Source organism: Ursus americanus, chromosome 14 (assembly GCF_024610735.1).
Source record: "Ursus americanus isolate L20-20 chromosome 14, mUrsAme1.1.p, whole genome shotgun sequence".
NCBI classification, from domain to species: Eukaryota; Metazoa; Chordata; class Mammalia; order Carnivora; family Ursidae; genus Ursus; species Ursus americanus.
This window is the reverse complement of record NC_142140.1, coordinates 7,906,888-7,921,746: the sequence shown is the minus strand read 5'-3', so window position 1 is coordinate 7,921,746 and position 14,859 is coordinate 7,906,888. Positions and strand designations below refer to the sequence as shown.

The following is a 14,859-nucleotide window of genomic DNA, read 5'->3' as shown; positions in this document are numbered from 1 at the left end:
TGTTCCAAATGGATGAATACTTGGTCATTCTTGGGTTACCTGGTTCATAGGACCATAAAAACTCCCCTTTCTTGCCTATGCTGCTCCCACACAGGTATTGATATGAATGGTTTGGTCCTCATCTTCCACGTTCTAGGGTTTGAGGGACTACCTTAATGTCTGGGGGTTTCATTTCCTATCCCGGTTGCTTTGTTTTTGTGAAAGGATTAAGAAAACATTGTGGTTGCTACTGCCCTCTTACCCTAACTCTGTATCTTTTAATCTTTTAACCCTTACACTTGTATCACTTGGGCTTGGCAAATGCCCTTAAAGATTGACACAACACGGTATCTCCACTTGATTAGTCTGTTTCTGTGGTAATGAATTTGAGGGATCTCCCTTACCCCAGGAATGGCTAACGTGTTACCACTGTAAGCATAAACTACTAAGGGTGGTCATTTCATTCACCTCCAGATTACCCTAACTGATCCTCGGTGGTGTGGGCTGCAAACAGCATATGGCCAGGAGCCCACTAACCTATCACCAACCGACTGTGTGATACAGGACCAGTTGCTTCTCATTATTTGTTGAGGGTAGCAGGCACCATTAGGGACCAGGCCTGCCCTTTGGGGGAGAGCACAGAGCTTGTTAGGAAAGGCAGGCATGTGAGGAGCTAACTAGAACTAAGGGTAGTTTTTGTCCACTGAGAAATGTATGCAAAGGTGCCTTTGTGAGTGTTTTCTTATGGACAGAAGCAGTTCCCAAACTGTTCAAAGGCCTGCATGATGCAGAATGATGTGGGAGGCCGAGGGGCAGGGCTCTGGCCTCTCTAGCCTTTACTTCAAGCACAGTCGTTCCACCTTTTCCCATTTTACGCACTATGACCTAGTATTTATTTCAAAACAGGGTTTTACTGCTGAAAAATGGATGAGCAGCGGATAGAATTGGGGCCCACATTTCCTTGTGCACATAGGCTCCTGAGGTGAGTGGCCTGACCTTTGCCAAGCTAAGTGCACTCACATAAAGGTCTGCTGTGAGCACCACCTACTCTGGAGTTGAGCCGGACCAGGACTCAAACTGACTTTACTGCTTGGCAGTGGACAACCCTGGGCAGCTCTTCTGTCTTCTGTGAGTTTCCTTACTGGTACATCAGGGACGTACACCTGCACTGGTATGTTGTGCTGCCAAACGTGCAGCATGTTCGGCGCGGTGCCGGCCTGCAGCAGGTCTCGGTAAGTGGTAGCTGCCGTTGTGACTGCTGAGTCAGGTGAGGGTCCCAGGGCCTCTGCTAAGAGGTGATACTTGGTTCAGGCTTGATTAGGCCCAGAACCACGGTCTCTAGCACAGGTCCTGCCCCCACTGACAGGGGAAGTGTGCCCACTTTCTGGGCCAGTCTCTTAACTATTGGTATTTGGTTAATACTGCCCTCCACTGGCACCCACATGCATTAGCTCCTCTGAGTCTTCTCTGTAAGGCAGACTTTTATTCCCATTCTCCAGGAGAGGATGTGTGCTCAAAGGATACAGTCCCTGTCACTGAAGCCCACGTCTGGTGTTCCTTTCATGTCACTCTGTATGGCGCCTTCAGTATAACTGGAATCATGAACATGTTACAGGGACAGACCAGCTTTGTGTGTGTCGGGGGAGATGCTACAGGGACCTGGGTCTTGGCAAACGCTGTTCTAGTACGCTGATGTTTCAACAATAATGAAAATAAGCTTTTTAGGGCGGGGTTAGGGTAACGCAGGAAGAATTATAAGCAATATGAATTTATTTTGGAAACAAAACCCCCCAAATAATGCCTGAACCCAGAAGGTACATAAAAATGGCCAAAAATATTTTAAAATAATAGATTTGAAGATCATTTGTAGCTTTTTCCTCATAACATGAATGCTTTCAGCAGGACAGTAAATTACAAACCATATCCAATCATGTTAAGGCAGATGATCAATCTGGCCGCGTTACTCCTGGGAAAGTAATCATGTTGGAGCTGTTCCTCCCAGCTGTTCGGTCAGTTGGTCCAGGAAAGGACAGTCCTGGAGTCAGCAGGTGGGGAGCTGGGCCTTGCCTGTCTTGTCACTGCTCGTTCTGCTGGCCCTCTGTGACAGAAGCAGACACGGAACCCTGGCCCTTGTTGACATCGCTGATGCACACCCACTGCCCGTCAACGGACTCCTTCCACAGGGTCACCTGCAAGCCAGCACATGGAGCCTGTCACAGGTCTGCACCCCTGCAGCCCGCTGTCCTCACCTTCCCAGGTCCCCCATCGAAGGCCATGACTCACAGCTTGTGAGTCAACAAAAATCCCCACAGATTAAGAAAGAAGGAGTAGGGAGAGTGACTTCACCAAGATGGTGACAAAGGGTGTTCTTGACTTAGCCCCGCCCCCCCCCCCCCCCCCCGCCGACAGGAAGAACAACTATTCATGAACAAGAAACCATGGAGTGAATCCAAGAAGACAACAGTGACGCTGAAGCACCTCCCTCCACCACTGAGACCAAGATACTGTACCGGAAGGGTAAGTGGGAAGTGCTGACTGCATGGCCCCCCCACCCAGGCTGGCATAGCACCATGTCCAACCTGTGGTTCCTCCAGAAGGAAAAGAACATGCAGGTGACATCCAGTTATCCAGCATTGTAAGTTGTTGCTTTGCGGGAGCCCAGACTCTGGGTTCTGTTCCATGGGGACTGCAGGCACATTTGCGGGGCTCAACTACTGGGAATCTGTGACTAAGTGGGAAGGGCTTCTAGGAACTGGCACCCGGATATTAGCAGACCAGGCAGAAAAGCGCCTCACATCCAGAAAGCTTGTTCAGGAAAATCCGGGAGGTCCCTGAAGATGGGCTGCCCAGGTAGCAGAGCTGAGTCACAGCCCAGCTGGCCGAAGAGCATGGCCCCCGGCCCATCTGACAGCAAGGGCTCACTCCAACACCTGCAAGGTGCATGACCCTGCAACTCTAGCAGAGGGGAGTGGGCAGAGCTCCACAGCAAAAGCCTGCGGCCTTATTTCACCAGGAAACTTGGGGACAGGTTGGCTTAAGACCACACACAAAAATATGAGTGGCCTTACAGCTGTTTCTCCCACTGTGGCAGGGCACGAAGACTAAGTTGTATCTAAGCAGAGCACATGGGAAGCTGCAGAGCCTGTCCAACAGCCCTGCTTACAGTGGCGCCAGAATGGAGCACACAGTGCTTGGTTTCCCAACTACAGAGCAAGACTAGTGGCCTCACCTAACCAGGATATTCAGTCTTCACTCTTGCCTAATTTGGGTCTCCAAAGAACAAGCTGTGTGGGCTCTGGGTCTGGTCCTGCTGCCGCGCCACCAGGGCTGGGAAGACTCAGACTCACCTACTGCTGAGTAGAGAGCCCAGTCCTGACAGAAAAGGAAGCCCAACCAGAGAATCCAGGCAACAGTGAAGCCCATCCTCTAGCCTCACACGAGGATCACAGAAAACCAGGCAAGTATGGTAACACCAAAGGAAACTAATAAAACTACAGAAATGAAGATCTATGAACTGTGGGACAAAGAATTTAGGTACACGAAAAGGTGCTCAGCGTAACTCATCACTGGGGAAAGGCGCCTCCAAACCACAGTAAGCTATCACCTCACACATGTCAGAATGGCCGCATCAAGACGACAACACAAGTACTGGCAAGATGTGGGGAAAAGGGAACCCTTGCACACGGCTGGTGGGGCTGTAAGCCGGTACAGCTGCTAGGGAAAACAGGATGGAGGGTCCTCAACAAAATTAAAGATAGAACTGTTAGGATCCAGCAGTTTGATTTCTGGGTATTTATCCGAAGAAAAGGAAAACACTATCTTGAAAAGTATCTGCACTCCATTTCACTGAAGCCTTATTCACAACAGCCAGACATGGAAACAACCTAAGTGTCTACTGACAGATGAACGGATAAAGAAGTCATGCATATACAATGGAATATTATTCAGCCAGAAAAAAGTAAGGGAATCCTGTCATTTGTGACGTGGGTGGACTTTGAGGGCACTATGCTAACACTGTATGATCTCATTTATATGTGGAATCTAAAAACAAAACCAGAAACACCCGTAAGAGACCCAAAGCCAGTCACAGAAGAGTTCCGATTTGTGGTTACTAGAGTTGGGAGTGGAGGGTCAAGGTATCCGCTTGCAGTTCTAAGATACAGAAGCATCTCATAAGTGGGAGGCAGCGTACTTTACTTTAGTATAAGATACTTCCGTATACAGCTCACACTGCCGTACAGTCGATGTGAAAACTCTTGAGAGACTAAATCCCGAGTATTGTATCTGTATGAAATAATGGATGCTAAACTTACTGCGCGGATCAGTTCACAGTATACGTAAGTCAAACCATGCTATATACTTTCACCTTACGACGTAGGCCTATTATACCTCAACAAAACTGGAAAGAGAACACCTTAAAAAATAAGAAAAACAGAGAAGGGGCAATACTGTGAATAATAATGCTACAACATGAAATAATAGTAACCGTAGTAATAATAATAATGTAAACACGGATGTTGTTTTAACCAAGTTCCTATAGCTTCTGTGAGAGGATAGAGGGGAAGAGAACAGTAGCTCTCAAAGCGTGGTCTCTAGACCAGGGCATCTGCAGTGACCAGGAGCTTGTGAAAACTGCAGATTCTTGGGTCCTTGCCCAGAGCCACTGATTCAGAAGCTCTGGGGCTGGGCTTGGCAAGCCATGTCTTAACAAGTTTAATACTAAAGTCTGAGAAGAGCTAGAGGAAGATGAGTAACTATGTTATTTCTACACTGAAGTAAATGGCAGAAGAAACAGCTAGGCACTGAAAAGGTTTGCTCCCGGAGAATGAAAATCAGGAGATGCATTAAAAAATCATAACCTAATAAAACGACCTCAAGCTATGGATGTGTATTCAATAAAAAAATAATGATTTTAACAATTCGTGCTTTAGAGACAGACCATTTACTACACATGTACTGTGCAGAATGCTCTAGACTGAAAACATACAAAGTCCTTTAGTGAAGGACTACTGTGCAGATAGCAATAGAATTGAGCTCTTTGTAGGAAACAAGCTGATAAAAGAAGAGTAAGAAGCATAAAAGAAGAATGGCAGCAGACCACAGACATGGAATGTCCAACCAGGCACTTGCCCAGTGCCCTGTAAACACTACGGTAGGGCTCCTCAGTCATATTACGGTCTGTTGGCCTGTCCTGGCTGCCACCAAATCTGGGATCTAGTCCTGTCTCTGGTACTTACTAGAAATAAAGAGGGTTAGATTAGTTTTCTTTGAGGATCATTCCAGCTCTAAAACTCTATGGCTTTGAGATGGGGCCTGCCAGATCTTTCTGGGACTACTACACATGAAAGGGACCCCAGGCTGGATAAACAAACACTGCCCGCAAAGGGTCTCAAAGAGGTATTTGTACACCCCTGTGCACAGCATTCCTGACAAGAGCCAAAGGTGAAGCACCCCAGTGTCCACCAACGTAGGTGCGGATAAATGTGGTAGGACAGAGTATTAGTCTTACAACACAGATGACGACACTATAGGTTCCACTTACATGAGGTCCCTAGAGCAGTCAAATTCACAGAGACAGGAAGTAGGATGGTGCTTACCAGGGGCTGGGGGGTGGGGTGGGGAGGAGTTAGTGCTCAGTGAGGACGGAGTTTCAGCTGGGAGAGATGCAGACAGCTCTGGAGGTGCATGGGGGTGATGGTGGCCCAATAATGTGAATGTGCTCAAAACAAACTGTACACTTAAAAATGGTTAAGATGGGTGAACTTTCTATGTAGTTTGCCACGATTAAAAAAAAAAGCTGCCTCCTGAAAGGAAGAAGTAACGAGCCACCGCCATCTCCCTGGGGGAGGACCCGAGACTTTGCACGGCAGGTTTCAGCGCAGGAGTCCGGAAGTGCACTCACGTGCTGCTACACTGTCCTGCATTACTGTCTCCGTAGCCGTCCTCGTATGGCTCAGAGCACAGTGGGAAGAGGTGTGGGGGGTGAAAAATAACACCCATGAATTATTCTGATTTTTAGAAATATGCCTCTTAGATGTCTGACAAAAACCTTCCATTTTTTTTTTTTTTTTTAATCTATTAACTTTTTGAGCAGTGCTGAATGTCACCACGAAGACAAGGTGGTCAAATAGTAAAGGTGACGGACTACCACGGCAGTGCCTTTAGATTTAACCCAGGCCTGATTACTGACTCTGCCACAGCCTTGTGACCCCTATGCAAGTCTAACTCCCACTGTCAGCTGCTTTCATATTTGTAAAAGGGGGGAAAACAACCTCGGGGCAGGGGCAGTAGACTGTAAGATTTAATGATGTAATTAAGAGATGTGCTCAAAAAACATTCCTCATTAAGGCTCCTTCCAAGCCTGTCATTACATGCAGAATTCAACTATGCTTTCTAGTGGGCACAGTAAAGACAAACAGGGCCCTGTCCACCATGTCATGAAAATGGAGTGTACCTTGTTGTCTCCGCCCGAGACAGCCAGGATGTTGGCCGTGATGGACCAGCTCACATGCCACACAACGTCATTGAACTTGTGCAACAGTTTGGGTGACCACGTATTGCCTGAGGTGTCATCACAAGTCCAAATGAACACACGACCGTCCTGGGAAAAGAAAGGCTAGAATCAGGGAAGGAAAGGCAGGGATCTTGAACTGGGGATATCCTCTTCATCTAGAGCCATATCGGACTTTTGCAGGAATGGGGTGGGGGATTCAGCACAACACACAGCCGACGCCCTCCTGGGTGTGCATAGCTGTGATGGCCAATTTCCAGCCCAGCATTATCCCTTTACCCCAGGAACACACTTCACATTGGCTGAGTCTCCCAGGTTCTCATACTCATATTGGTTTCAAGTATGGATTTTACACTGCTAACTCTAAAATTTTCTCTGGGTTTTCCTTATGCCTGCCAAGTCACCTCCTCGTTTTGGCTCACTCTGGCACGAATTTTGTCAACCTAATGGGTATGGCTGTCTATACAACAAGCTCAGAGAATGAGAAAGGACAAGCTGAAAAAGTCCTCAAATTTAGGACCAAACATAACAGGCTCAAATGAAGCCTGGCTAACCTTTGCCTATGGTGGGGTTAGCATATCATTAAAGGCTTGTCCTTGGTCTTTCCTTTGTGATCTGTGAAGACTGAATAGCTAGGTAAGCCCAAGATCCTAGAGCTTCCGATTGCCCCTGGTCCCTGCTTGGGAACACTCTCAGAATGCACCTGGGCACCTCTAATCCCCAGCTGCACAATGCTGAGGAGGGGAAACTGGTCCTGAGTTTTGTCTAGCTCACGGCTCAGTGGAGACAAGCCACTAGTGCCTTTTTTTTTTTTTTTAAGATTTTATTTATTTATGTGACAGAGAGACAGCCAGTGAGAGAGGGAACACAGCAGGGGAGAGGGAGAAGGAGCAGGCTCCCAGCCGAGGAGCCCAATGTGGGACTCGATCCCGGAACGCCAGGATCACGCCCTGAGCTGAAGGCAGACGCTCAACGACTGCGCCACCCAGGCGCCCCCCGCCACTAGTGCCTTCTGATCAAGCCTTTGCCTTAGGATGACCTGGCTACACTGTCCTACTTGCACTGGTCCAAAGGCGCCTGTTGCCCTGCCCTTACCTTTTTAGTCTTTACCTTAGGGGGGGACCGTAAGGTTTGATGGGACTTACTCAGAGATTAAACAACACGGGAGGCTCTCATGGATCTGAGCTGACCTGGGAGCAACTGGCGATGGTGCTGGTGGGCAGGCCAATGGAGGGGGCCCAGGCCACATCTCGAACCCAGTCACTGTGCGCTTCTAGCTTCTGTTCCTCCTTCCACTGGCCGTCCTCCTCCTCCCTAACAGGGGAGACGAAAGGGAGAATGCAGCAGCAGGTAGCAGCCCAGGTGTCTTTCCCACACCTCCAGTGTACCCCCATCCTGTGGGCTCTGCAGAGGCCAAGAAGCTATTCCATCTTTCTGATTTCATTCGTTGACCTTGTAGATTTTTACTCAGTTCACCAGCTATAAAGGAATCCTCCAAGGAATGCTGTTCCCCCACAGCCAATGGCTCTGGCAGTTAGGAATTAGGTAAAGAATTAAAGCGCTTGAGCAAGGCCAAGTTGTTTTTAAAGGATGTCCTCTGACAGACTGAAAACTATTCTAGGGCAAGAGGGAAAAGAACGTGATTCCATTTCTTGGGAACTGTGGCTGAGTCATAGTAGGTAGTAGGGTAGGTGGTAAAAAGCGTCTTTACTCTCAAGAGTAAGCCCACCAACGCCACTTACTTCCACAGTTTGATGAGGTTGTCACAACCGCCCGATGCAAACTTCTTGATGTAGTTGGGCTTCTGCCCCGATGGCTGGTCTATGAGGCTTCCAGGTACAACAGCAGGGGCCCAACTGACAGCATTGCAGCCAATCTGTAAAGAGGGGGGTTGGGGTGACTGCCCGTTTGCCTTGCAACAGAGCACTTCTGCAGACTCACGGCTGCAGTGTATTTCCCCTCCAATTCTCAGGACAGGATTATGTAGGACAGTTGTTTTGATGAATTAAGGACCAGCCCCCATAATGCTCCTTTAAAGAGTCCTAACAGTGCATGTATTTTTCAGCAATATACATTTAAAGTAGGAGTTAGGGACGCCCAGGAATTTAAGAAACAGAACATTTTCAAAAATATGAAGGAAGGCACGGATTCAGAAAAACATGCAAAGTTTAATGAATTACTCTAAAGCACTCTTGTAACCACTACCAGTTCAAGATATCAAACTACCATTTACCCAAGAAGCCCTGTCAATATGTCCCACCTGAATCACAGCCCTTCCTCCTTGGATTTCTTCCTTTTTTTCTCTTTAGTTTTGTCACCTAAATATGCATCCCTAGATACTATTCTTCAGTTCTTTCCCTACAGTTTTTTTTTGTTGAAGAAAGATCAGTCATCTGACCTGCAGACTCTCAGGCTGATTTGCTATTTCATACTCAGACCTCTGAATTCCCGAAAATTGTCAGCTGGATCCCAGACTGGATCAGACTCAAGCTTGACCCCTTCGTTAAGACTACAGGCAGTAAAGTACTCTTTCGTTGGGAGGCAAATAATGTCAGGTTGTCTTTTTATGTTGTTAGCACCTGTCAACATTCACGCCTCTTTTAGTTCACTGGACTTTACAAAATGGTGATAATGTATTCATTTCTTTGTTATTTATTATATAGAATAATCTAGACAGGGGCAACTCCCCTCATTAATATTTGGCTCCCCATGGGTACAGGTCAGATAGGAAAGGCAGGATAAATGCTTCACACTTTATGAACTGGTTTGCTGCCATTCTTTAAGAATGACTATTTTATTTTTTTACTTTTGAGAATATTTTATTTATTTGAGAGAGAGAGTGAGTGAGAGAGAACACAAGTGAGGGTAGGAGTAAGGGGAGAGGGAGGAGCAGACTCCCCCACTGAGAAGGGAGCCTGATGTGGGACTTGATCCCAGGACCCTGGGATCATGACCTAAGCCAAAGGCAGACGCTTAACCAACTGAGCCATGTAGGTGCCCCTAATTTTCTCTTTCATATATCATTATGAGCTCATGAATTTAAGCGTATTTGATGGATTTCAGTTCACTGCAATTATTTTCGGTTTTTTAACACCTAAACTGTAGTGTGTATTCAAATTGGCTCCTTTGATAACCCTGGTATGTCAAAGTATGTCTTTGTTCATTTCTGTTGGGTATGACAAAATGTTCCAGGCTCATCCTGTACATGTCCTGCCTCAGACTTAAGATCAGCCACTTACTCAAGAATTAGGGTTTTTTGGGATGCCTGGGTGGCTCAGTCCATTAAGCGTCTGCCTTCAGCTCAGGTCATGATCCCAGGGTCCTGGGATCAAGCCCCGGTTGGGCTCCCTGCTCAGTGGGGAGTCTGCTTCTCCCTCTCCCTGCTCCTGCTCTTTGTCTCTCTCAAGTAAATAAATAAAATCTTAAAAAAAAAAAAAAAGAATTAGGGTTTCTTTTAGTAAGAATCTATATTTTAAGACTATAATCTGGTGCTAGGGATGCCCACTGCCACATAGTTATTTTATCTCATTTCACACTCAACGGTCTCAGTCACTGCCAATATAATAAGTAAAAACATTTAAAAAAATGTTTGCAGTGTACTCTCCATTCTCTGCCACAGGTGTTTTTTTGGGGAAGGGCAGGGTGTGTTTTGTATGTATGGTTATGAGCATCAAAAGATTCTAGATCTCCAGCTCTGCTTGTGCCCTTTTTTTTTTTTTAAGATTTTATTTATTTATTTGGAGCATGCAAGCGGGGCAAAGGGGAGAGGAAGAGAAAGAACCTCAAGTGGACTCTGCTGAGCACGGTGCCCGATGCAGGGCTCGATCTCACCACCCTGAGATCATGACCTAAACTGAAATCAAGACTCTGACGCTTCACCAACTGAGTCATCCAGTGCCCTGTGCCCACTTTTTAAACAGTTGTCTGCTACCTTAACAGAGCATATGGCCACTACGTCCTATACTCTGCCTTATAACCCTCATTTAGTCTTAGTTCTCTACAATTAACTATATTTCATATCTGTATAGTCATTTCTGTTGTCTGAAACTTATTCTCTAGTAGTTCCCTCAGGAAGGGCTAATGGAAACAACAGTCCTTGAGTCTTGCATAGCAATAACAGTCTGCATTCTTTCTACTCCAAAATAAAATTCTAAGACCAGCCCTCAGGTATTACTGACATTCACTGCTCACGAACCATATAATCTGACGAGCTCTGACACAGGCTTACCCTGTGAAACTACCACTACGGTCAAGGTAACAAACATGTCTCAGAGTGCTAAAAGAAAAAAACTTCTAACCAAGAGTACTCTATGCAGGAAGTTACTCAGAATTGAAGGAGAGAGAGCTTTCCAGACAAGCAAACACTCCTGGAACTCGTGACCACTAAGCTCACCTTGTAAGAGACGTTAAAGGGTTGCCTTTGAGTTGAAAAGAAAGGGTGCTTATCAGTAACAAGAAAACACATGGAAGTAGAAAACTCACCAGTTAAGGTAAACACATAGTAAAGGTATTGGAGTAATCACATGTAAAGCTAGTACGAAGGTTAAAAGACAAAAGTGGTAAAAACAATTATAACGACAATAATTAGTTAAGAGATACACAACACAAAAAGATGCAAAATTTGACCTCAGAAACGTAAAATGTGGGTGGAGAGTAAAAATGCATTCATGTATCAGTTCTTATCAACTTCAGATGGACTGTTATAAACATGTTATAAATAAACGCAAGCCTCATGGTAACCATAAAGCAAAAACCTATAGTAGATACACAAAAGATGAGAAAACAATCTAAACATACCACTAAAGAAAGTCATCAAACCATAAAAAAAAAAGGAACAGAAAGGAACTACAAAGCAGCCAGAGAACAATTAATAAAAATGGCAATAAGTACATACCTATCAATAATTATTTTAAATTGAAATGGTCTAAATGCTCCACTCAAAAGACAAAGGGTGACTGGATGAAAAAACAAGACCCATCTATACGCTGCCTAGAAGAGATTCACTTCACACGTGAAGACAGAGAAAGACAAACTGAAGGAACTGGAATAAGGTATTCCACGCAAATGGAGGGGAAAAAAAAGGCTGGGGTAGCAGTGCTTAGGTCAGACAGAGTAGACTTTTTTTTTTAAAAGGTCCATGCCCAGCGTGAAGCCCAACGTTGGGCTTGAACTCACGACCCCGAGATCAAGACCTGAGCTGATCAAGAGTCGGATGCTTAACTGACTAAGCCACCCGCAGGCACCTTGAGAATAGACTTTAAAACACAGACTATAGGGAGGGGAGTTAAGATGGCGGAGGAGTAGGGGACCCCTTTTTCAGGCGGTCCCCTGAGTCAAGCTGGATAGGTACCAGACCAGCCTGAACAACCACGGAATCAGCCTGAGACGCAGGAAGACGCATCTGGATCTCTACAAATGAACATCTCCAGCGCTGAGTATTGAGGTACAAAGCGGGGAGCCATGAAACCGCGCACAGATATCGGAAGATAAACGGAAGGGGGAGGGAGCTGCCGTGTTCGGGCGCCGGGAAGCGGTAGCCACCTGCACGGGGGAGCGGGCGGGCTCGTGGTCGGCACCCGCGAGAGAGCGGACTGGAACGCGCGCCACCAGACTGAAACGGAGCTGCGCTGCGCTCGCTGGAACCAGACTGAGACCGGGAGCTCCGGGAGCGCGCGGGGCGGCTGGCGGCGTTAGAAACACAAAGGACAGAGACGCGCCGGCCCTGGAAGTGAGGGCTGGGACGCCGGGTGTGGGGCGCACATCCCGGGACGCTGCAGGGTTGAGCAGCACCAACAGAAACAGAGTTAAAGTGGCCAGAACATCAGTGGAGAACGGTCCGTGATCCCTCTGTTCTGTGACAGAGGCTGAGATTCGGCCACTGCTGCTCTGACTCTCAGAAGAGGCACAGCAAACCGCCAGGGAAAGCCGCCAGAGAACAAAAGCCTGGAAATACCGGCTCAGGGAGTGCCCATCCCCATCCCCCCTCGCAGGGGACACGGAGACTCTACCCAAACAGGGCTGCCTGAGTATCGGCGCGGCAGGCCCCTCCCCCAGAAGGCAGGCTGAAAAATCAAGAAGCCCACAACCCTAAGATCCCTATAAAACAAGGGTGCACTGCTTGGGTCCTGGTCAATAATTTGGGCTCTGGACAACCCCGCACCCCCTCCTCATCAGAATGACGAGAAGGAGAAACCCCCCCAGCAAAGAAAAGACAATGAGTCTGTGGCCTCTGCCACAGAACTAATGGATATGGATATAACCAAATTATCAGAAATGGAATAAAGAGTAATAATGGTCAAGATGATGTACAGACTTGAAAAAAGTATTAACGGAAATGTTAATGAGAATATAGAATCTCTAAGGGCGGAAATGAGAGCGAATTTGGCAGAAATTAAAAATTCTATGAGCCAAATGCAGGCAAAACTAGAGGCTCTGATGGCCAGGGTCACAGAAGCAGAGGAACGGGTTAGCGAATTGGAGGATGGGTTAATAGAGGAAAAAACCAAAATAGAAGCTGCTCTTAAAAAAATCCAAGCCCACGAATGTAGGTTACAGGAGATTACTGACTCAATGAAACGATCCAATGTTAGAATCATCGGCATCCCCGAGGGGGTGGAGAAAAACAGAGGTCTAGAAGAGATATTTGAACAAATTGTAGCTGAAAACTTCCCTAATCTAGCGAGGGAAACAAACACTCGTGTCCAAGAGGCAGAGAGGACCCCTCCCAAGCTCAACCACGACACACCTACGCCACGTCACGTCATAGTGCAATTTGCAAATATTAGATCCAAAGATACATATTGAAAGCGGCCAGGGCAAAGAAATTTCTCATGTACCAAGGCAAAGGTTATCAGAATTACGTCAGACCTGTCTACACAGACCATGAATAAGAGAAAGGGTTGGGGGGGGGGATTTTTAAAGCTCTTTCAGAGAAAAACATGCAGCCAAGGATCCTTTATCCAGCAAGGCTGTCATTCAGAATTGATGGAGAAATAAACACCTTCCAGAATCGCCATTGACCAATTCTGTAACCATGAAACCAGCCCTACAGGAGATATTAAGGGGGTTCTATAAAGGTAAAAAGGCCCCAAGAGTGATACAGAACAGAAAGTCACAATCGATAGAAACAAAGACTTTACTGGCAACATGGCATCATTAAAATCATATCTCTCAATATTCAGTCTCAATGTAAATGGCCTAAATGCTGCCATAAACGCCACAGGGTTGCAGATTGGATAAAAAGACATGACCCATCCATTTGCTGTCTACAAGAGACTCATTTCGAACCTCAAGATACATCCAGACTGAAAGTAAAGGGATGGAATACCATCTTTCACGCCAATGGACCTCAAAAGAAAGCTGGGGTAACAATTCTCATATCAGACAGATTGGATTTTAAACTAAAGACTATAGTTAGAGACACAGAAGGGCACTATATTATTCTTAAGGGATGTATCCAACAAGTGGATATGACAATTATAAATATATATGCCCCCACCAGGGGAGCAGCAAGATACACAAGCCAACTCTTAACCAGAATAAAGAGACATATAGATAAAAATATGTTAATAGTAGGGGACCTCAACACTCCACTATCAGCAATAGACAGAGCACTGGAGCAGAAAACCAACACAGAAACAAGAGCTTTGAACGCCATACTCGATGAGTTGGACCTCATAGATATATATAGAACACTACACCCCAGAACCAAAGAATACTCATTCTATTCTAATGCCCATGGAACATTCTCAAGAATAGACCATGTTCTGGGTCACAAAACAGGTCTCAACCGATACCAAAAGACTGAAATTATTCCCTGCATATTCTCAGACCACAACGCTCTGAAATTGGAACTCAACCACAAGGAAAAATTTGGAAGAAACTCAGACTAAGAACCATCCTGCTCAGGAATGACTCGATAAACCAGGAGATCAAAAATCAATTTAAACAATTTATGGAGACCCACGAGAGTGAAAACACAACGGTCCAAAACCTATGGGGTACTGCAAACGCAGTCCTAAGGGGGAAATACATAGCCATCCAAGCCTCACTCAAAAGAATAGAAAACTCTAAAATGCAGTTTTTATATTCTCACCTGAAGAAGCTGGAGCAGCAACAGAGGGACAGGCCTAATCCACGCACGAGGAAGCAGTTGACCAAGGTTAGAGCAGAAATCAATGAATTAGAAACCAGGAGTACAGTAGAGCAGATCAACAGAACTAGAAGCTGGTTCTTTGAGAGAATCAATAAAATTGACAAACCGCTGGCAAGACTTATCCAAAAGAATAGAGAAAGGACCCAAATTAATAAAATTATGAATGAAAAAGGAGAGGTCACAAACAACACCAATGAAACTGGAAGGATTATTA

At 46.1% G+C, this 14,859-nt stretch overlaps 1 protein-coding gene across 2 annotated transcripts in view; it reads right to left on the bottom strand.

Annotated features, from left to right (window-relative positions):
* Positions 1–1,731: 1,731 nt before the first annotated feature.
* Positions 1,732–14,859, bottom strand: part of SEC13 (SEC13 homolog, nuclear pore and COPII component) — a 33,989-nt gene continuing 20,861 nt past the window's right edge. For both annotated transcript variants that reach the window (XM_045808234.2, XM_045808235.2), the window contains exons 6-9: positions 8,233–8,366; positions 7,681–7,804; positions 6,434–6,580; positions 1,732–2,168 (exon numbers count right to left, since the gene is read on the bottom strand). In XM_045808234.2, the coding sequence (XP_045664190.1) occupies positions 2,055–2,168; positions 6,434–6,580; positions 7,681–7,804; positions 8,233–8,366 (519 nt within the window). In that variant the 3' untranslated portion in view covers positions 1,732–2,054. The remainder of the gene's footprint in view (positions 2,169–6,433; positions 6,581–7,680; positions 7,805–8,232; positions 8,367–14,859) is intronic.